General features: G+C 40.5%; 1 protein-coding gene across 1 annotated transcript in view; it reads right to left on the bottom strand.

Annotated features, from left to right (window-relative positions):
• ELMO1 (engulfment and cell motility 1) overlaps window positions 1-24,365 on the bottom strand; it is a 1,021,083-nt gene that overhangs the window by 758,584 nt on the left and 238,134 nt on the right. Inside the window, exon 5 of the mRNA XM_053714416.1 lies at window positions 5,690-5,762. Within this exon, the coding sequence (XP_053570391.1) occupies window positions 5,690-5,762 (73 nt within the window). The remainder of the gene's footprint in view (window positions 1-5,689; window positions 5,763-24,365) is intronic.

Below are 24,365 nucleotides of genomic sequence, written 5' to 3' on the forward strand. Positions count from 1 at the left end.
CTACAAACTGGTAATGCCTGTCTAGAAAGGCAAACCTGAAAAACGAAGGTGATCTTTATGCATCACAATGTGAGGATAAGCATCCTTCAAATCCATTGTAGTCCTCTATTGACTCTCCTGGATCATAGTTAAGATGGTACGAATAGTTTCCATCTTAAATGACAGAATTATGAGGAATTTGTTTAAGATCTTTAGATCCAAAATAGGTCTGAAGGTTCCCTCACCTTGGGAACCACAAACAGATTTGAGTAAAAACTCTGTCCCTGTTCCTCTCTTGGAACTGGATGGATCTCGTACACAATGTAAGAATGCCTCCTTTTGTATCTGGTTTGCAGATAATTGTGAAAGGCGAAATCTCCCCTTTTTTTGGGGGGGAATCTTTGAAATCCAGAAGATATCTCTGGGATATAAATTCCAATGCCTAGGGATCCTGGGCATCTCTTGCCCACGCCCGGGCGAAGAATGAAAGTCTGCCCCCTATAGGATCCGTCACCGGATAGGGGTCCGTTCCTTCATGCTGCCTTAGAGGCAGCAGCAGGCTCCTTGGCCTGCTTATCTTTGTTCCAGGTCCAATTGTCTCCAGACCGCCTTGGACTGAGCAAATATTCCCTCGTGTTTTGCCTTAGAGGAAGTGGATGCCACACCTGCCCTGAAGTTTTAAAAGGCATGAAAATTAGATCCTTTTTTGGCCCTTGATTCCTATCCTGAGGAAGGGCATGACCTTTTCCTCCAGTGATATAAGCAATAATCTCCTTCAAACCAGGCCCGAATAGGGTCTGCCCCTTGAAGGGAAGTTAAGTAGCTTATTTATTAAAGTCACGACAGCTGACCATGATATAAGCCATAGCGCTCTGCGCGCCAGTATAGTAAAAAACAGAATTCTTAGCCGTTAGTCTAGTCAAATGAACAAAGGCATCAGAAAACAAAGGAATTGGCTAGCATAAGCTTGTCAAATATATTCATCCAATGGAGTCGCTAACTGTAAAGCCTCATCAAGAGACTCAACCCAGAACGCCGCAGCAGCAGTGACAGAAGCAATGTATGCCAGGGGCTGCAGGATAAAACCCTGTTGAATAAACATTTTTTATCCATTGGATCTAAAAAGCACAACTGTCCTCGCCAGAGGTAGTGGTACGCTTAGCTAGAGTAGAAACTCTTCTCTCCACCTTAGGAACTGTCTGCCAGAAGTCCCGTGAGGTGGTAACTATTAGAAAACATTCTTCTAAAAAATAGGAGGGGAAGAGAACGGCACACCTGGTCTATCCCATTCCTTATTAAAAAAATTTTTTAGTAAACCTCTTTAGGTATTGGAAAAACATCAGTACACACCGGCACTGCATATTATTTATCCAGTCTACACAATTTCTCTGGCCCTGCGATTGTACACATTCATTCAGAGCAGCCAAAGCCTCCCTGAGCAACAAGTGGAGGTTCTCAAGCATAAATTTTAAATGTAAAAATATCAGAATCAGGTTAAATCATCTTCCCTGAGTCAAAAAAATCACCCACAGACTAAGCATATTGTGAGGTAGTATCATACATGGTTCTTAAAGCGTCTGTATGCTCTGTATCTACCCCCAGAGCTATCTGCTTTCCTTTAATTTCAGGTAGTCTGACTAATACTGCTGCCAGAGTATTATTCACCACCTTTGCCATGTCTTGTAAATAAACGCTATGGACGCCCTTGATGTACTTGGCGCCATTTGAGCGTGAGTCCCTGAAGCGGGAGTCGAAGGGTCTGACACGTGGGGAGAGTTAATCGGCATAACTTTCCCCTCGACAGAATCCCCTGGTAAAATAAACGCTATGGGTGCCCTTGATGTACTTGGCGCCATTTGAGCGTGAGTCCCTAAAGCGGGAGTCAAAAGGTCTGACACGTGGGGAGAGTTAGTCGGCATAACTACCCCCACGACAGAATCCTCTGGTGATAATGTTTTTAAAGACAAAAAATGATCTTTATTGTTTAACATGAAATCAGTACATCTGGTACACATTCTAAGATGGGGTTCCACCATGGCTTTAAAACATAATGAACACAGAGCTTCCTCTATGTCAGCCATGTTAGAACAGACTAATAATGAGACTAATAAGCTTGGAAAACACTTTAAATCAAGTTAACAAGCAAATATATAAAACGTTACTGTGCCTTTAAGAGAAACAAATTTTGTCAAAATTTGAAAAACAGTGAAAAAAAAGGCAGTAAAACAAACGAAATTTTTACAGTACATGTAATAAGGTAACAGAGCATTGCACCCACTTGCAAATGGATGATTAACCCCTTAATGCAAAAAACAGATAAAAAAAACCGACATAGACGTTTTTAAAAACAGACACAACAAAACTGCCACAGCAGAGCTGTGGATTACCTTCCCTATAAACGATTTTGGAAGTCTTTTTAGCCCTTTAGAAATGTCCTGTAGTATTCATGGGACTGCTGAGGGAATCTGGATAATTCATTTTGTAATTTTAACTGCGCAAAAAAAGCGCTAAATTAGGCCCCTCCCACTCATATTACAACAGTGGGAAGCTTCAGTTAACTGTTTCTATGCAAAATTTAAGCCAGCCATGTGGAAAAAAACTTAGGCCCCAATAAGTTTTATCACCAAACATATGTTAAAAAACGATTAAACATGCCAGCAAACGTTTTAAAACACATTTTTACAAGAGTATGTATCTCTATTAATAAGCCTGATACCAGTCGCTTTTACTGCATTTAAGGCTATACCAACATTACAGTGTTATCACCAATGTACGTTAAAAAACGATTAAACATGCCAGCAAACGTTTTAAAACACATTTTTATAAGAGTATGTATCTCTATTAATAGGCCTGATACCAGTCGCTATCGCTGCATTTAAGGCTTTACTTACATTACTTCGGTATCAGCAGTATTTTCTTAGTCAATTCCATTCCTAGAAAAATATTTTACTGCACATACCTTATCTGCAGGAAAACCTGCACGCCATTCCCCCTCTGAAGTACCTCACTCCTCAGAATGTGTGAGAACAGCAAATGGATCTCAGTTACGTCTGCTAAGATCATAGAAAAACGCAGGCAGATTCTTCTTCCAAATACTGCCTGAGATAAACAGCACACTCCGGTGCCATTTAAAAATAACAAACTTTTGATTGAAGAATAAACTAAGTATAAATCACCACAGGCTCTCACGACCTCCTATCTATGTTGAGGCTTGCAAGAGAATGACTGAATATGGCAGTTAGGGGAGGAGCTATATAGCAGCTTTGCTGTGGGTGGACTCTTGCAACTTCCTGTTGGGAAGGAGAATATATTCCATAAGTAATGGATGATCCGTGGACTGGATACACTTAACAAGAGAAACAGTATAGATCGGCGCCAGGAGGAGGAGTTTTAGGTGTAAATAGGAGTGGTTGGATTTATATCATAGTTACAATGATATGTTGCATAACGTTAAGTTTACCATCACTTTAATACATTTTAATGGCAAAAAAAAAACATTTTATCAAGTTTTAAGTATGCTTTTTCATATACAGATTTTTTTTTGTGTGTTCTATCACCCATTAATGACATTTAAATTAACAAGCAAGGCTGAAAAATATATATAAAGATTTGACATCAGTATTAATATAGTATATATAAAAAAAAAGCTGTCCTGAATTAAAAAAATAGCCTAACAGAGAAATAGAGGAAAAGTATAAGCAGCAAATTATAATGACAATGGGCGCATAATGCAATGGAAAGGAGAGCTTTGTGTTGTCATAAACGTTACTTCCCTTTAAATAGCAACTATTGATAAGATAATTGATCAGTGGTTAAATAAGCAGTTATATGGTAGTGTTTTTGAAATATACAAAAGGTCTGTCTAGCCCTTGAAGTCATATATAACCTCACTACTTCCCCACTACTATATTTTCACTATTTTGGTCTCTCTACAATTCAGCTGATAATTATTTAACTTGCTGTTGACTAATGTAAACAAAATCATGCATCCTTATTTAATAAGCTCAGTAAGTACCAATTCTGAAGGTACAGAGTACTTTTTTAGCCATTTAAAAGATGGCATATTTTTAAAATGATATTCCTGTGGTTGAACTTTTTTCTCTCTCAGATATTTGCATCTATCCACCAACAAAACTGTGGAAAACGTTTTTCTTTAGTGATGATATTTCAGTAAATTTGCTGGCCACAAGCTTGCATTTCCTAGTAATCAGAGTTATCCTTTATCCAGTTTTACCCTAGCCTGATTGTATGACTGTAGAGTCAATTAAAATCCTTTAGAAATGATTATCTAATGATTTTGGTACAAAATTCACCAGTAAAGCATATGGGGATTTTTATTTGTGGATAAACAAATTTGATAATATTTTCTAAAGGATTTTGACCGACCCTTATATCTTACTTTCGTAGAGGCAACTCTAGTGCAGCAAAGCACTACTAGCTGAATACATTCTTTTCAGCCAATGGCAAGAGGTATATATGCATAGCCACCAATCGCCAGCTAGCTTCTAGTAGTGCACTGTTGCATCTAAGTCCGCCAAGGTATGCATTATCATAAAAGGATACAAAGAGAACAAAGTAAATTTGACAATAGAAGTACATTAAAAAGTCTGATAAAATTGCACACTCAGTATGAATCATGAACGTTTAAAGGGATATGAAACCCAAAAAAATTATTTTGTGATTCAGACAGAGCATAAAATAAAAAATCAATTAAAAATCCAATTTACAAATTTGCTTTGATAGTAGGTATCTGGAGCACTAAATGACAAGAAATAATGCTGCCATCTAGTGCTCTTGCAAATGGATAACATTCTTGCAAAACCGCTGCCATAAAGTGCTCCAAACACGTGCACACTACTTATGAGCTTATGCCCCTGCTTTTCAACAAAAGATACCAAGAGAACGAAGAAATGTTGATAATAGCCGCAAATTAGAAATTTGCTTAACATTGCATGCTCTATCTGAATCACAAAAGAAAAAGTTTGGGTTTTATGTCCCTTTGGCTGCTAAGCCATTTCCCACCTGGGTGCTAATATTTTCTTTTGATTTTTTTTTATTTTTGAATTATTTTTTTTAACTTTTTTATTTTTTTGTACAGGCCCCCAAGACTTACACTGTTGGAAATTTTAGGCGATTACCTTTCCAAAAGTGGGTCTTGGGGGTCTATAGCTGCTTAGATGCCTGAGATACAGGCTTCTAAGCAGCATGCCCCCTCCTCCTATACTTAACATTGTTAAGTATAAATAAAGTTGTGCAGTGACGTCATCACGTATTTGCACGTGACGTCACCGTGCATCACGTGAAGCCCCGGCGATGCCTGTCACTCTACAGGCACGATCGCCGGGGTAGGAGCAGTAAGGAGCCCCCAGATCTCCCTCAAGGTGGGAGAGTGCTCATGAGGGCTCTGAGCCGTCATTAGCACCAGAGTGAGAAACTCTGTGACGGCTCAGAGCCGTCATTAGCACTCAAAGGGTTAATTTTAACTTCCATGCCACTTTAATTTCTATATAATGGAAAATTTTAAACATTTATAGATGTTTACGATCAGCGTAAATATATAAATAAAATAAGTGGTTTGAATGACAAATCTATAATGTTATGTACTTATTCTTGTATAACATACCATACTCATTCGTATTGTTTGCAACTACACAATACGCATAAACCAAATCTGTTGCATATAAACAGGAACATATTCAGAAGTACTTACTTTTTCAGTGATATAAAATCCAGAGCTATCTGCATGCTGAAGTGCATATTTCTCATGACTTAGAAGTGACCATCTAAATAGAAAATAAAAGATTGCCATTAAAAAAAGACTAGCATTAGAAATATCCCAGTTTGTTTTATTCAAATATGTTCGAAAATATTTAACAAATGACAAAAAAATAATCCTACTGATAATCCACATAATATTAAACTTTTCAGTAGTTTTAAAAAATTCCATATTAATGACGTTTTCAACTAATGTATAATATTTAAAGGGTTTTTATTGTTTAAAAAGATAGATAATCCCTTTGTTACCCATTACACAGTTATATTAATATACTTTTACCTCTGTATCTAAGCCTCTGCAGGCTGAGCCCTTATTTCACTTATTTTGACAGACTTGCATTTTAGACAATCAAGTGTCCTCTCATAAGCAACTCCACGGGCGTGAGCACAATGTTATCTATAAGGCATACATGAACTAAAGCCCTCTAGCTGCGAAATACTGTCAAATGCATTCAGATAAGTGGCGGCCTTCAAGGGCTTAGAAATTAGCATATGAGCCTACCTAGGTTTAGCTTTCAACAAAGAATACCAACAGAACAAAGCAAATTTGATGATAAAAGTAAATTGGAAAGTTGTGTAAAATGGCATGCCCTATATGAATCATGAAAGTTTAATTTTGCTAATATTTGCAATTATGAATTGTCAGTATTAATTAAGCTAACTAATTTGATAGTGCTTTTACTACCATTTTAAAACATGAGCACTTCCCGACCTTAGTATAACTACAAGTGCGTTAAATACTGCTAAAAATTCATTCTAACTAAAGTTTACTGGAAGGTTTAATTTAGGTCATTTTAAAAATACAATTAAAGGGACATACAATTAAACTTTCATGATTCAGAGAGAGCATGCAATTTTACTTTGATGAAGAGAAGGTCCAAAGTAATGTCAGGAGCATGTTATACGTGTCTTGAGTACTATATGGCTGCTGATTGCAGCAACGTAAAACACCGTTTCAAACATTCAGATAGATTACAAGTGGCGCGCAATTTATAGCTTTCTCTCATGTGCCAGCACCGTCATAAGTAAAAATTTTGTGTGCGCAGGTTAGTGCTCGTATTTCAAGTTAAATGTAAAAATTTTGCACGTAACCAAAACCCAATGCGCACTATCATGACCAAGTTAACTTATTCTCGCCATAGACTTCAATAGAGAGCACAGAAGAAAAACACCTAAGAGTTATCGCTCGCACGCTAACCTGACACCACATTAAACCCACAGCACTACACCCAACAGGAGTTATTAATATTTTACATTCCAATGTTCTTCATATAGGAGAAACTGTACTTTGCATTTTTAAATAGCTATTCCTATATATCTGTATATATCTATACACTTACAGGTAAAGATATATTTTTTTCAATTAATCATGTTTATATTGAAATATATATTTTAAATAAAGTGTGTATATATATATATATATATATATATATATATATATACCTATTTATATATACACACACACAACATACATACAGTCAAATGCATGGCCATATACCATATACCTTTTAAAAAATATATCTATTAATATTTTTATCAGCTATTGTATACATGAGTGCAATTGCTTATTTTAATGTATTTATGTTGTGTTTGGTGGACATTTTTTATTTTTTATTTTAAGTCTTAGGGCCCCATGTATTAAATGTCAAGCCTTTTCTGCATAGGGCAGCGGATCTGTTCGTCCGCTGCCCCATATACATCATTACACACTCATCAGAGTGTGCAATGCCTGACCAATCATGCGAGAAAGGGGACTGTCAGTCACGAGAGCTCGTGGTGATTTCTCTTTGCCACTTGCTTCTTACATTGATGGAAACAGGCTCACATGTGCAAGGGCTCCAGAGCAGCTTACACTGCTTCGTACATGGAGCCCTTAGCCTTTGTGCAAGGTATTTATTCGTGCTAATCCGACGCATGTCGAAGTTCGATTGCGCTCAAGCTAACATGTTAACTTCTGCGCATATTACAAGTTGAAAGTAAACAACTTTCCAATTTACTTCCATTATCTAATTTGCTTTGTTCTCTTTGTATCCTTTGTTGAAAAAGCAGCAATGCACTTCAGGGAGCTAGCTGAATGCATAGGGTAAGCCAATAACATAAAATAATTTATGTGCAGCTCTTAAGCCTACCCATGTATCCTTTTCAACAAAGCAAACCAAGAGAACAAACACAAATTAGATAATAAAAGTAAACTGGAAAGTTGTTTAAAATTATATGTTCTATCTGAATCAGAAAAGAAAAAAAATGTGGGTTTCATGTTCCTTTAAAGGTAGCAGCAATGCACTTCTGGGAGCTAGTTTAACACACCAATGACCACCTGCTCCTGTGGGCCTACCAAGGTATGCTCTTAACCAAACAATACCAAGAGAATGATGTACATTTGATAGTAGAAGTATCCTAAATAAGTAAATTTATGCTTACCTGATAAATTAATTTCTTCTATGGTACGACGAGTCCACGGATTCATCCTTTACTTGTGGGATATTATCCCCCTGCTAACAGGAAGTGGCAAAGAGCACCACAGCAGAGCTGTCTATATAGCTCCTCCCTTAGCTCCACCCCCCAGTCATTTGACCGAAGGTACAGGAAGGAAAAGGAGAAACTACAAGGTGCAGAGGTGACTGAAGTGTAAATCAAAAAAATATAATCTGTCTCAAAATGACAGGGCGGGCCGTGGACTCGTCTTACCATAGACAATAGACATAGACATAGTCTTACCAAGAAATTAATTTATCAGGTAAGCATAAATTTACTTTTCTTCTATAAAGGTAAGACGAGTCCACGGATTCATCCTTTACTTGTGGGATACAATACCAAAGCTACAGAACACGGATGAACGGGAGGGACAAGACAGATGGTTAAATAGAAGGCACCACTGCTTGAAGAACTTTTCTCCCAAAAATAGCCTCCGAAGAAGCAAAGGTATCAAATTTGTAAAATTTGGAAAAGGTATGAAGCGAAGACCAAGTCGCAGCCTTACAAATCTGTTCAAAAGAAGCATCATTTTTAAAAGCCCATGTGGAAGCCACCGCTCTAGTAGAGTGAGCTGTAATTCTTTCAGGAGGCTGCTGTCCAGCAGTCTCGTATGCCAAACGGATGATGCTTTTCAGCCAAATGGCAAGAGAGGTAGCCGTAGCTTTTTGACCTCTACGTTTTCCAGAACAGACGACAAACAAAGAAGATGTTTGACGGAAATCTTTGGTCGCTTGCAAGTAAAACTTTAAAGCACGAACCACGTCCAAGTTGTGCAATAGACACTCCTTCTTGGAGGAAGGATTAGGACACAGAGAAGGAACAACAATTTCCTGATTAATATTCTTATTAGTAACAACCTTAGGAAGGAATCCAGGTTTGGTACGCAAAACCACCTTATCAGCATGGAAAACAAGATAAGGCGAGTCGCATTGCTTCCTCCTGAGTCCACAATCTCTGTGCTTTCAGGGAATTCCAGACTGCACCCCAGCCCAATAGGCTGGCGTCCGTCGTCACTATGACCAACGCTGGCCTGCGGAAACACATTCCCTTGGACAGATGATCCTGTGACAACCACCAAAGAAGAGAGTCTCTGGTCTCTTGGTCCAGATGTATCTGAGGAGATAAATCTGCATATTCCCCATTCCACTGTTTGAGCATGCAAAGTTGCAGTGGTCTGAGATGCAAGCGAGCAAACGGAACTATGTCCATTGCCGCTACCATTAAGCCGGTTACCTCCATACACTGAGCCACTGACGGGCGAGGAATGGAATGAAGAGCTCAGCAGATGGATAAAATTTTTGATTTCCTGACCTCTGTCAGAAAAATGTTCATGTCCACCGAATCTATCAGAGTTCCCAGGAAAGGAACTCTTGTGAGAGGGATAAGTGAACTCATTTGTACGTTCACCTTCCACCCGTGAGATCTTAGAAAAGTCACCACGATGTCCGTGTGAGACTTGGCTAGTTGGAAAGTTGACGCCTGGATTAAGATATCATCCAGATAAGGCGCCACAGCTATGCCTCGCGGCCTTAGAACCGCCAGAAGGGACCCTAGCACCTTTGTGAAAATTCTGGGAGCTGTGGCCAACCCGAAGGGAAGAGCCACAAACTGGTAATGCTTGTCCAGAAAGGCAAACCTGAGGAACTGGTGATGATCTTTGTGGATAGGAATGTGTAGATACGCATCCTTTAAGTCCACGGTGGTCATATATTGAACCTCCTGGATCATTGGCAAAATAGTCCGAATGGTCTCCATCTTGAAGGATGGGACTCTGAGGAATTTGTTTAGGATCTTGAGATCCAAAATTGTTCTGAAGGTTCCCTCTTTTTTGGGAACCACAAACAGATTGGAGTAGAACCCTTGGCCCTGTTCTGTTTTTGGAACTGGACAGATCACTCCCATGGTATATAGGTCTTCTACACAGCGTAAGAATGCCTCTCTTTTTGTCTGGTTTACAGACAATTGAGAAAGATGGAATCTCCCCCTTGGGGGAGAATCTTTGAAATCTAGAAGATACCCCTGGGTTACTATTTCTAAAGCCCAGGAGTCCTGAACGTCTCTTGCCCAAGCCTGAGCGAAGAGAGAAAGTCTTCCCCCTACTAGATCCGGTCCCGGATCGGGGGCTACCCCTTCATGCTGTCTTGGTGGCAGCAGCAGGCTTCTTGGCCTGTTTACCCTTGTTCCAAGTCTGGTTAGGTCTCCAGACTGACTTGGATTGAGCAAAATTTCCCTCTTGCTTTGCGGCAGGGGAAGAGGTAGAGGGACCACCTTTGAAGTTCCGAAAGGAACGAAAATTATTTTGTTTGGTCCTCATCTTATTCGTCTTATCCTGAGGAAGGGCATGGCCTTTCCCTCCAGTGATGTCTGAAATGATCTCTTTCAGTTCAGGCCCAAATAGGGTCTTACCCTTGAAAGGGATGGCTAAAAGCTTATAGCTTTTGATGACACATCAGCAGACCAGGACTTAAGCCATAACGCTCTACGCGCTAAAATGGCAAAACCTGAATTCTTCCCCGCTAATTTAGCCAATTGAAAAGCGGCATCTGTAATGAAACAATTAGCTAGCTTGAGAGCCCTAATTCTATCCAGAATATCATCTAATGGGGTCTCAACCTGAAGAGCCTCTTCCAGAGCCTTGAACCAAAAGGACGCTGCAGTAGTTACAGGAACAATGCACGCTATAGGTTGGAGAAGAAAACCTTGGAGAACAAATATTTTCTTCAGAAGACCCTCTAATTTTTTATCCATAGGATCTTTGAAAGCACAACTGTCCTCAATAGGTATAGTTGTACACTTAGCCAGGGTAGAAATAGCTCCCTCCACCTTAGGGACCGTCTGCCACGAGTCCCGCACGGCGTCAGATATGGGAAACATTTTTTTAAAAGTAGGAGGGGGAGCGAACGAAATACCTGGTCTATCCCACTCCTTAGTAACAATTTCCAAAATCCTCTTAGGGACCGGAAAAACATCAGTGTAGGCAGGAACCTCTAGGAGTCTGTCCATTTTACACAATTTCTCTGGATCTACAATAGTGTCACAATCGTCCAGAGTTGCTAAAACCTCCCTGAGCAATAAGCAGAGGTGTTCTAATTTAAATTTAAAAGCCGTCATATCTGAATCTATCTGAGGGAACATATTTCCTGAATCAGAAGTCTCTCCCTCAGCCAGCAAATCCCTCACTTCAGAACATTGTGAGGGTACATCGGATATGGTTAATAAAGCGTCAGATGGCTCAGCGTTTGTTCTCACACCAGACCTACTGCGCTTCCCCTGCAACCCAGGCAGCTTCGATAAAACCTCTGTGAGGAGAGTATTCATAACTGCAGCCATATCTTGCAGGGTGAAAGAATTAGACGCACTAGAAGTACTTGGCGTCGCTTGTGCGGGCGTTAACGGTTGTGACACTTGGGGAGAATTAGATGGCAAAACCTGATTCTCTTCTGACTGAGAATCATCCTGCGACATACTTTTAGTAGCTAAAATATGTTCTTTACAATTTATTGACCTTTCAGTGCATGAGGGACACATTCTAAGTGGAGGTTCCACAATGGCTTCTAAACATATTGAACATTGACTTTCCTCAATGTCAGACATGTTGAACAGGCTAGTAATGACTACAAACAAGCATGAAAACACTTTATTTAGTGAAAAAAAAAAAAAAAACCTAAAAAACGTTACTGCGCCTTTAAGAGAAAAAAAGCATACACGTTCTGCAAAACAGCATAAACATGCACCAAATTTTTCAAAACTTTGTATGTAGACACAATATAGGTAGTTAAGATTATACGACACAAATCTTTAACAATTAACCCCTTAATTTGCAAACCGGATCGAAAATAGACCCAGATCCTGAAAAAAACCCTCTCAGCACCTTGCCACAGCCCTGCTGTTGCCCTACCTGCCCTCAGGGATCGAAAATGTGGAGTAAAAGCTTTGATTTGGCCCAAAACATACACCAGGGCCTTCAGAAGTTAGAGCTTGCTGATCAAACTAACTGCGCATCTGAGGCGCGAAAATAGGCCCCGCCTATCTCACTCGATGTCTCCACAGCCTTACAGAACCGCACCAGAGCGGTTATAACTAGTGGGTTCTGAGACTCAAAAGTTAAGCCATGTGTGCCCTTAATAAAGCTGCCCAAAACGTTATTGCCCACAAAAACGTTAAAGCACTCCCCAGTCAAAAAACGTTTGCTCCCAAACATTTGCAATTCAGTGTCAACCATATTTGCAATTGGCCCCATATGCAAGCTAAGTAATGCCCTTCTTTTAGCTCTAGGATTACTGCTTACCCTTACCCTCCTGAGTATAATGTCAGCCTTTCTGAAATACACAGTCTCTCCAGAAAAATATGACTGAACATACCTCATTGCTGCATAGCATGAAACCGTTCCTCACACTGAAGTTTCCTGTACTCTTCAGCCTCTGTGGAAACAGCAATGGATCTTAGTTACAAATGCTAAGATCATCATCCTCCAGGCAGCAGACTTCATCAATCTGCTGCCTGAGAGTAAATAGTACACACCGGTACCATTTAAAATAACAAACTCTTGCTTGAAGAAATTAAAAACTAATATTTTATCACCTCTTTCACTTTACCCTTCCTAGTACTTAGAGTAGGCAAAGAGAATGACTGGGGGGTGGAGCTAAGGGAGGAGCTATATAGACAGCTCTGCTGTGGTGCTCTTTGCCACTTCCTGTTAGCAGGAGGATAATATCCCACAAGTAAAGGATGAATCCGTGGACTCGTCTTACCTTTATAGAAGAAAATGAAAGATCCATTTTGACTTTACTGTCCACTTATGATAACTCAAAAATACAAACTGTAACAGCAGCCAATATTTTTTTTAAATGGTATGTTATTTTAAAACTAATTAAAATTGAAAAGAAATACAATAAATAATACATTTTTTTATATATATATATATATATATATATATATATATATATATATATATATATATATATATATATATATATATATATATAATATATTTATTTATCTTTGTAATCAGTATAAAAAAATAAACTAATCAATAAATAACCATTGCTTACATGATAAATTAAATTTCTTTAATGGAAAGTCCATGATCCATTACTCCTTGGAATTACACTTCCTCACCACTAGTAGGAGGCAAAAGATTCCCAAACCCCAAGAGCTGTATAAATTCCCTCCCACCTCACATGTACCTCAGTCTAACATTACGATTTACTTATATAAGCTGGCAGGAGAGACAAGATAAACACTTTTAAAGGGACAGTCTACACCAGAATTATTATTATTTAAAAAGATAGATAACATCTTTACTATCCATTCCCCAGCTTTACACAACCAACAGTGTTATATTAATTTACTTTATAACCTTTAAACCTCTACATTTCTGCCTGTTTCTAAGCCATAAAGACACCCCCTTATCACATGATTTTTTTATTTGCTTTTTACAACAGGGGACTGCTAGTTCATGTGAGCCATATAGATAACATGGTGCTAACGCCCGTGGGTTGTGGCAGACACTGCACTAATTGGATAAAATGCAAGTCAATAGATAATAACTAAATAGTCATGTGATCAGGGGGCTGTCAGAAAACTCTTAGATACAAGGTAATCACAGAGGTAAAAAGTATATTAATAGAACCATGTTGGTTATGCAATACTGGGGAATAGGTAATAAAGGAATTATCTATCTTTTTAAACAATAAAAAATTTGGAGTAGACTGTCCCTTAAATCTTAGTAGGAAGGTGTCCAGGAGACTCGGCTTCTAAAGTAGATTTAGGGACAGAATCAGACATCTCCATTATAGCATTGACAAAGCAAAGCAATAAACACTATAACCCCTTAAAAAACTATTGAGGAATGGAAATAACATACGCCCCCCTAAGGAAGCTTTAAAAAACTTGCAGGTACAATGTGCGCTAAGTCGAACTGTAAAACAAAGCTCAGCAATGTGAAATAATGCACGCAAAAAAAACTGACAAATGTAAGGGAAATCTGACGTGCGCAAGACCAAACATACGTGCGCTAACCCAACGGGCGTATTCCAGCCGAAGCACGAAAAAAAAGTGAAAGAGATAAAAAGACGTGTAATACCATCAGCATTTAAGTAACGTGCTCTATCCTGACATGTGTACACTTAAAGGCAGACATGCAAAATTTAAGCTAAGCATGCCAAGAAACCCGAAACGCAAAGAACAGCAAGGGGAATAATGCATAGATTCTGTCCCAGGGCCATTTACATATTAATATATATATATATATATATATATATATATACACACACACACACACACCTTGTTACCACTTTCTGTTGGGGTACCTCAAGGCTCAGTCCCCTTCTCTTTTCAATCTACACGTCATCATTAGGTTCCTTTAATTAAGTCCCACGGGTTTCAATACCATTTGTATGCCGATGACACCCAAATCTACCTCTCTGCACCAGACCTACCTCCTTCCTTACTAACCCGTGTCACTGACTGTCTTTCTCATATCTTGGATGTCCTCTCACTACCTTAAGCTAAATCTCTCCAAAACTGAACTACTTCTTTTTCCCCCTTTCTTCCAAACCTCCACCCCCCACCCCAATTTTCTATAAAGGTTGATAATTGCATCATTACCCCTAGGCCTTATCCCGCATGCCCGATGTCTTTGAGTCACACTTGACTCAGACCTTTCTTTCACTCCTCACATTCAGTCCTTGGCTAAAGCCTGCCGTTTCCACCTTAAAAACATCTCTAAAATTAGATATTTCCTTAAACAAGACACAACTAATATTTTAATCCACTCTCTCATCCTTTCCTGCCTCGACTATTGCAACTCCGTAATCTCTGGTCTACCTAAACTGCCGTCTAGCTCCTTTACAATCCATAATGAATGCCTCTGCCAGGCTTATCTTACTTACACCTCGCTCTTCATCTGCTTCACCTCTCTGCCAATCCCTTCACTGGCTTCCTCTTGCCTCCAGGATTAAACACACAATTCTCACTCTGACATACAAAGCCCTCAGCTGCACTGCTCCCCCCTACATTTCAGACCTTGTCTCCAGATACTCTACCTCCAGTCCCCTTCGCTCTGCTCACAATCTCCTACTCTCCTCCTATCTTGTTACTTCGTCACATTCCCGTTTACAGAACTTCTCCAGACTGGCTCCCATCTTGTGGAACTCCTTGAATATATTGTTTGATGCATTTATATGTTGTGACGTCTGATTTTTTAATATTAGTGCTTTTACTAGGTTGAGTGCCAGACAAGGGTATACTTCAACCAATCTGGGGGGAAAATATATATTTTTATATTACCTCTGGTTGGGGTACTTTCTCTTGTTTAAATTCATGTGAATTATACCTCTGTGCACTACACACATACATATTGATTAATTTTGGTAAGTGGGTAATAACCGAAGTCATATTAATTCTAGTGCCAATCATCCCTATTAGATATATATATATATATATATATATATATATATATATATATATATATATATTATATATACACACACAATAAATGCCCTATAATAAGGATATAGAGTGTCTAAATGTTAAAAAAAATTAAACTTACCAATAGACACTCGTCCACCAGCAAACAAGTAGCCAGCCAAACCAGTAGCAAAACATATCAGCAGAGGTTAGGGAATAGGAGTATATTGTAGATCCATAGAAGTTAGCAAAAGACAAGTCCCAGTGACCAATTATGGAGGGTCTGTGATAGATTTCCCATGAGGCAAAAATGAAATTTATGCTTACCTGATTAATTGATTTCTTCTACGATAAGATGAGTCCACGGATTTCATCCTTACTTGTGGGCTGTATATATAGCTCCTCCCTTCCCCTCCACCCCCAGTCATTCAACCGAAGGTTTTAGGAAGAGAAAGGAAAAGCTAAAAGGTGCAAGGTGACTGAAGTTGTAAATAATAAAAAATATAATCTGTCAAATTGACAGGGAGGGCCATGGACTCGTCGTATCGTAGAAGAAATCAATTTATCAGGTAAGCATAAATTTCCTTTTCTTCTACAAGATACGAAGAGTCCGCGGATTTCATCCTTACTTGTGGGATACAATACCAAAGCTACAGAACATGGATGAAACGGGAGGGACAAGACAGAGACCTAAACAGAAGGCACCACTGCTTGAAGAACTTTTCTCCCAAAAACAGCCTCAGAAGAAGCAAAAGTATCAAATTTGGAAAAAGTATGAAGGGACGACCAAGTCGCAGCCTTACAAATCTGTTCAACAGATGCATTGTTTCTAAAGGCCCATGTGGAAGCCACAGCCCTAGTAGAATGAGCCATAATTCTTTCAGGAGGCTGCTGTCCAGCAGTCTCATATGCCAGGCGGATGATACTTCTCAGCCAAAAAAAAAGAGAGGTAGCCGTAGCTTTCTGACCCCTACGCTTTCCAGAAAAAAAAAATAAGCATCCTTCAAGTCCACGGTAGTCATATATTGACCCTCCTGGATCATTGGTAAGATTGTTCGTATAGTCTCCATCTTGAACGATGGGACTCTGAAAAACTTTTTTAGACACTTGAGATCTAAAATGGGTCTGAAAGTTCACTCTTTTTTGGGAACCACGAAAAGATTTGAGTAAAACCCCTGTCCCTGTTCCGGTTTTGGAACAGGACAAATTACTCCCATGGTAGAGAGGTCTTTTACACAGCGTAAGAATGCCTCTCTTTCTATCAGGTCTACAGATAATCGTGAAAGATGAAATCTCCCTCTTGGGAGAAAATCCTTGAATTCCAGTTAATACCCGTGGGTCACTATTTCCAGCGCCCAGGGGTCCTGAACATCTCTTGCCCAAGCCTGAGCAAAGAAAGAAAGTCTGCCCCCTACTAGAACCGGTCCCGGATCGTGGGCCGCCCCTTCATGCTGTCTTTGTAGCAGCAGCAGGCTTCTTGGATTGTTTACCTTTATTCCAGGTCTGGTTGGGTTTCCAGACTGACTTAGATTGGGTAAAATTCCCTTCCTGCTTTGTGGAGGAAGAGGAAGCCAAGGGTCCTCCTTTAAAATTCAGAAAGGAACGAAAATTATTTTGTTTACCCCTCATCTTCACAGACTTATCCTGAGGTAGGCATGGCCTTTACCTCCTGAAATGTCAGAAATGATTTCCTTCAATTCAGGCCCGAAAAGGGTCTTACCTTTAAAGGGAATAGCTAAAAGCTTAGTTTTTGATGACACATCAGCAGACCAAGATTTGAGCCACAACACTATGTGCTAGAACAGCGAATCCTGCATTTTTTGCCGCTAATTTAGCAATTTGAAAAGCGGCATCGGTAATAAAAGAATTAGCTAGCTTGAGAGCCTTAATTCTATCCAAAATGTCATCTAACGGAGTCTCAACCTTCAGAGACTCTTCCAGAGCCTCAAACCAAAAAGCTGCTGCAGTAGTTACTGGAACAATGCAAGCCGTAGGTTGTAAAAGAAAACCCTGATTAATAAATAATTTCTTTAGAAGACCCTCTAACTTTTTATCCATAGGGTCTTTGAAAGCACAACTGTCCTCAATGGGTATAGTTGTACGCTTTGCCAGGGTAGATATAGCTCCCTCTACCTTAGGGACCGTTTGCCACGAGTCCCGAATGGTGTCTGATATTGGAAACATTTTCTTAAAATTAGGAGGGGGAGAAAACGGTATACCTGGTCTATCCCATTCCTTTTTAACAATTTCCGAAATTCTCTTAGGAACTGGAAAAACATCAGTGTAAGTAGGCACCTCTAGATATTTATCCATCTTACACAATTTCTCTGGTGGTATCACAATAGTATCACAATCATCCAGAGTTGCTAAAACCTCCCGAAGTAACAGGCTGAGGTGTTCAAGCTTAAATTTAAAGGACATTACGTCCGAATCTGTCTGAGATAACACATTTCCTGAATCTGAAATTTCTACCTCAGACAGCAATTCCCTGACTCCCAACTCAGAACACTGTGAGGGTACATCGGAAATAGCCAATAAGGCATCAGAGGATTCAGTATTCACATTAATACCTGACCTACTGCGTTTACCCTGTAACACTGGTAATTTAGATAATACCTCAGTAAGGGTAGTTGACATAACAGCAGCCATCTCCTGCAGAGTAAAGGAATTAGACACACTAGGAGTACTTGGCATCTCTTGTGTGGGCGTTAAAGGTTGTGACACTTGGGGAGAATTGGATGGCATATCCTGATTCTCTTCAGACTAAGAATCATCCTTAGACACACTATCTTTACTCAGAATATGCTCTTTACAATGTAAGGCCCTTTCAGTACAAGAGGTACACAATGTAAGAGGGGGTTCCACAATGGCATCTAAACACATAGAACACTGAGATTCCTCAATGTCAGACATGCTGAACAGACTAGTAAAAACCACCAATAGTCGTTTAAACACTTTATTAAATGCTTTAAACAATTCTTTGAAAATGTGTACTGTGTCTTTAACAAATAAAAAAGTGAACAATTTTTTCAAAGCTGTTGTAAACCGTTAATTTAATTCCAAAATTAACCCAATCCTAAATAAAGTTTCCAAAAATGATTGCACCCCAAGTAGTAAGGGGGGGATTAACTTCTAAAATGTATTTATAGCCACATTTATATTAAAGTCAGCAAAAAATACCCTCTGCCCCCAGGGTACTTTGAGAAGACTCGACAACAATCCGGAGAGGAAAAACTCTGCTTAAGCTCCACCGGATCTAATGCCTGCTGCTTCCTAGCCAGAATACAGAGCGCATCTGAGCGCGTGAAAATAAGCCCCGCCCATCAGGACCGATGACCGAGTAGGCCCAAACAACCGCATGGAGGAGCGGTTACAATACAAGCCATGTGGAAATTACACTACGGTCAAAATGTAAAACTACACATCAAACCGCAAAATATATCTCCCAGTGTCTTTTATAATGAGCATTTCAGCACTCTGTCATTATAAACTTCTTGCACAAAAAATGTCAACTGAATAATATAAAATAATGCATAGGTTTCAGTAACACCCCCCTTGATGATAGGTCTACTGCTTACCCCGTCCCTAACAGGGAATAAATTTCAGCCGTTTCTGTTTTACCAAGTCTCCTCAGAATAAAGGGCTGCACATACCTCAATGCTGCTTGTAGCATGAACCGGTCACTACACTGAAGATGTCTCCTGTATTACCTTCAGATCTTTGGTAACCAACATGGATCTTAGTTACAGCTGCTAAGATCATAAACCTCAGAGCAGAAATCTTCTTCCATATCCCCCTGGGGGAAACAGTACTCACCGGTACCATTTAAAATAAAAAAACTTCTTGATTGAAGAAACTAACACTAACACCTCACTTTACCTCTTCCTAGTACAAACACAGGCAAAGAGGATGACTGGGGGTGGAGGAGAAGGGAGGAGCTATATATGCAGCTCTGCTGTGGTGCTCTTTGCCACTTCCTGTTAGCAGGAGGATGATATCCCACAAGGATGAAATCCGTGGACTCATCGTATCTTGTAGAAGAAAAAACATAATTTATGCTTACCTGATAAATTCCTTTCTTCTGTAGTGTGATCAGTCCACGGGTCATCATTACTTCTGGGATATTACTCCTCCCCAACAGGAAGTGCAAGAGGATTCACCCAGCAGAGCTGCATATAGCTCCTCCCCTCTACGTCACTCCCAGTCATTCGACCAAGGACCAACGAGAAAGGAAAAGCCAAGGGTGAAGTGGTGACTGGAGTATAAATTAAAAAATATTTACCTGCCTTAAAAAACAGGGCGGGCCGTGGACTGATCACACTACAGAAGAAAGGAATTTATCAGGTAAGCATAAATTATGTTTTCTTCTGTTAAGTGTGATCAGTCCACGGGTCATCATTACTTCTGGGATACCAATACCAAAGCAAAAGTACACGGATGACGGGAGGGATAGGCAGGCTCTTTATACAGAAGGAACCACTGCCTGAAGAACCTTTCTCCCAAAAATAGCCTCCGATGAAGCAAAAGTGTCAAATTTGTAAAATTTGGAAAAATTATGAAGCGAAGACCAAGTTGCAGCCTTGCAAATCTGTTCAACAGAGGCCTCATTCTTGAAGGCCCAAGTGGAAGCCACAGCTCTAGTAGAATGAGCTGTAATTCTTTCAGGAGGCTGCTGTCCAGCAGTCTCATAAGCTAAACGAATTATGCTACGAAGCCAAAAAGAAAGAGAGGTAGCGGAAGCTTTTTGACCTCTCCTCTGCCCAGAGTAAATGACAAACAGAGAAGACGTTTGTCGAAATTCCTTAGTTGCCTGTAAGTAAAATTTTAGAGCACGGACTACATCCAGGTTGTGCAGTAGACGTTCCTTCTTTGAAGAAGGATTTGGGCATAAAGAAGGAACAACAATCTCTTGATTGATATTCCTGTTAGTAACTACCTTAGGTAAGAACCCAGGTTTAGTACGCAGGACTACCTTATCCGAATGAAAAATCAAATAAGGAGAATCACAATGTAAGGCTGATAATTCAGAGACTCTTCGAGCCGAGGAAATAGCCATTAAAAATAGAACTTTCCAAGATAACAACTTTATATCAATGGAATGAAGGGGTTCAAACGGAACGCCCTGTAAAACATTAAGAACAAGGTTTAAACTCCATGGTGGAGCAACAGTTTTAAACACAGGCTTAATTCTGGCCAAAGCCTGACAAAAAGCCTGGACGTCAGGAACTTCTGACAGACGTTTGTGTAACAGAATGGACAGAGCTGAGATCTGTCCCTTTAATGAACTAGCAGATAAACCCTTTTCTAAACCTTCTTGTAGAAAAGACAATATCCTAGGAATCCTAACCTTACTCCAAGAGTAACCTTTGGATTCACACCAATATAGGTATTTACGCCATATCTTATGGTAAATCTTTCTGGTAACAGGTTTCCTAGCCTGTATTAAGGTATCAATAACTGACTCAGAAAATCCACGTCTTGATAAAATCAAGCGTTTAATTTCCAAGCAGTCAGCTTCAGAGAAGTTAGATTTTGATGTTTGAAGGGACCCTGTATCAGAAGGTCCTGTTTCAGAGGTAGAGACCAAGGTGGACAGGATGACATGTCCACCAGGTCTGCATACCAAGTCCTGCGTGGCCACGCAGGTGCTATTAGAATCACTGATGCTCTCTCTTGTTTGATTCTGGCAATCAATCGAGGAAGCAACGGGAAGGGTGGAAACACGTAAGCCATCCTGAAGTCCCAAGGTGCTGTCAGAGCATCTATCAGGACTGCTCCTGGATCCCTGGATCTGGACTCGTAACGAGGAAGCTTGGCGTTCTGTCGAGACGCCATGAGATCTATCTCTGGTTTGCCCCAACGTCGAAGTATTTGGGCAAAGACCTCCGGATGAAGTTCCCACTCCCCCGGATGAAAAGTCTGACGACTTAAGAAATCCGCCTCCCAGTTCTCCACTCCCGGGATGTGGATTGCTGACAGGTGGCAAGAGTGAGACTCTGCCCAGCAAATTATCTTTGATACTTCCATCATAGCTAGGGAGCTTCTTGTCCCTCCCTGATGGTTGATGTAAGCTACAGTCGTGATGTTGTCCGACTGAAACCTGATGAACCCCCGAGTTGTCAACTGGGGCCAAGCCAGGAGGGCATTGAGAACTGCTCTCAATTCCAGAATGTTTATTGGCAGGAGACTCTCCTCCTGACTCCATTGTCCCTGAGCCTTCAGAGAATTCCAGACGGCACCCCAACCTAGAAGGCTGGCGTCTGTTGTTACAATTGTCCAGTCTGGTCTGCTGAATGGCATCCCCCTGGACAGATGTGGCCGAGAAAGCCACCATAGAAGAGAATTTCTGGTCTCTTGATCCAGATTCAGAGAAGGGGATAAGTCTGAGTAATCCCCATTCCACTGACTTAGCATGCACAGTTGCAGTGGTCTGAGGTGTAAGCGTGCAAAGGGTACTATGTCCATTGCCGCTACCATTAAGCCGATTACCTCCATGCATTGAGCCACTGACGGGTGTTGAATGGAATGAAGGGTGCGGCAAGCACTTTGAAGTCTTGTTAGCCTGTCCTCTGTCAGGTAAATCTTAATTTCTACAGAATCTATAAGAGTCCCCAGGAAGGGAACTCTTGTGAGTGGAACGAGTGAACTTTTCTTTTCGTTCACCTTCCATCCATGTGACCTTAGAAATGCCAGCACTAACTCTGTATGAGACTTGGCAGTTTGAAAGCTTGAAGCTTGTATCAGAATGTCGTCTAGGTATGGAGCTACCGAGATTCCCCGCGGTCTTAGTACCGCCAGAAGAGCACCCAGAACCTTTGTGAAGATTCTTGGAGCTGTAGCCAATCCGAATGGAAGAGCCACAAACTGGTAATGCCTGTCTAGGAAGGCAAACCTTAGGTACCGATAATGATCTTTGTGAATCGGTATGTGAAGGTAAGCATCTTTTAAATCTACAGTGGTCATGTATTGACCCTCTTGGATCATAGGTAAAATTGTCCGAATAGTCTCCATCTTGAACGATGGAACTCTTAGGAATTTGTTTAGGATCTTTAAGTCCAGGATTGGTCTGAAAGTTCCCTCTTTTTTGGGAACCACAAACAGATTTGAGTAAAACCCCTGTCCCTGTTCCGATCGTGGAACTGGATGGATTACTCCCATTAACAAGAGCTCTTGTACGCAGCGTAGAAACGCCTCTTTCTTTGTCTGGATTGTTGACAATCTTGACAGATGAAATCTCTCTCTTGGAGGAGAGTATTTGAAGTCCAGAAGGTATCCCTGAGATATTATCTCTAGCGCCCAGGGATCCTGAACATCTCTTGCCCAAGCCTGGGCGAAGAGAGAAATCGGATCGGGGGCCCTCAATTCATGCTGTTTTAGGGGCAGCAGCAGGTTTCCTAGTCTGCTTGTCCTTGTTCCAGGACTGGTTAGGTTTCCAGCCTTGTCTGTAGTGAGCAACAGCTCCTTCCTGTTTTGGTGCAGAGGAAGTTGATGCTGCTCCTGCTTTGAAATTACGAAAGGAACGAAAATTAGACTGTCTAGTCTTGGCTTTGGCTTTGTCCTGAGGCAGGGCATGGCCTTTACCTCCTGTAATGTCAGCGATAATCTCTTTCAACCCGGGCCCGAATAAGGTCTGCCCTTTGAAAGGTATATTAAGCAATTTAGACTTAGAAGTAACATCAGCTGACCAGGATTTTAGCCACAGCGCCCTGCGTGCCTGAATGGCGAATCCTGAATTCTTCGCCGTAAGTTTAGTAAGATGTACTACGGCCTCCGAAATGAATGAATTAGCTAGTTTAAGGACTCTAAGCCTGTCCGTAATGTCGTCCAGAGTAGCTGAACCAATGTTCTCTTCCAGAGACTCAATCCAGAATGCCGCTGCAGCCGTGATCGGCGCAATGCATGCAAGGGGTTGCAATATAAAACCTTGTTGAACAAACATTTTCTTAAGGTAACCCTCTAACTTTTTATCCATTGGATCTGAAAAAGCACAGCTATCCTCCACCGGGATAGTGGTACGCTTAGCTAAGGTAGAAACTGCTCCCTCCACCTTAGGGACCGTCTGCCATAAGTCCCTTGTGGTGGCGTCTATTGGAAACATTTTTCTAAATATCGGAGGGGGTGAGAACGGCACACCGGGTCTATCCCACTCCTTAGTAACAATTTCAGTAAGTCTCTTAGGTATAGGAAAAACCTCAGTACTCGTCGGTACCGCAAAATATTTATCCAACCTACACATTTTCTCTGGTATTGCAACTGTGTTACAATCATTCAGAGCCGCTAACACCTCCCCTAGTAATACACAGAGGTTTTCCAGTTTAAATTTAAAATTTGAAATATCTGAATCCAGTCTGTTTGGATCAGAACCGTCACCCACAGAATGAAGTTCTCCGTCCTCATGTTCTGCCACCTGTGACGCAGTGTCTGACATGGCCCTAATATTATCAGCGCACTCTGTTCTCACCCCAGAGTGATCACGCTTACCTCTTAGTTCTGGTAATTTAGCCAAAACCTCAGTCATAACAGTAGCCATATCCTGTAATGTGATTTGTAATGGCCACCCAGATGTACTCGGCGCTACAATATCACGCACCTCCCTCTGAGCGGGAGATGTAGGTACTGACACGTGAGGCGAGTTAGTCGGCATAACTCTCCCCTCGTTGTTTGGTGAAATTTGTTCAATTTGTACAGATTGACTTTTATTTAAAGTAGCATCAATACAGTTAGTA

The sequence above is a fragment of the Bombina bombina genome, chromosome 5 (assembly GCF_027579735.1).
Source record: "Bombina bombina isolate aBomBom1 chromosome 5, aBomBom1.pri, whole genome shotgun sequence".
In the NCBI taxonomy this organism is placed as follows: domain Eukaryota; kingdom Metazoa; phylum Chordata; class Amphibia; order Anura; family Bombinatoridae; genus Bombina; species Bombina bombina.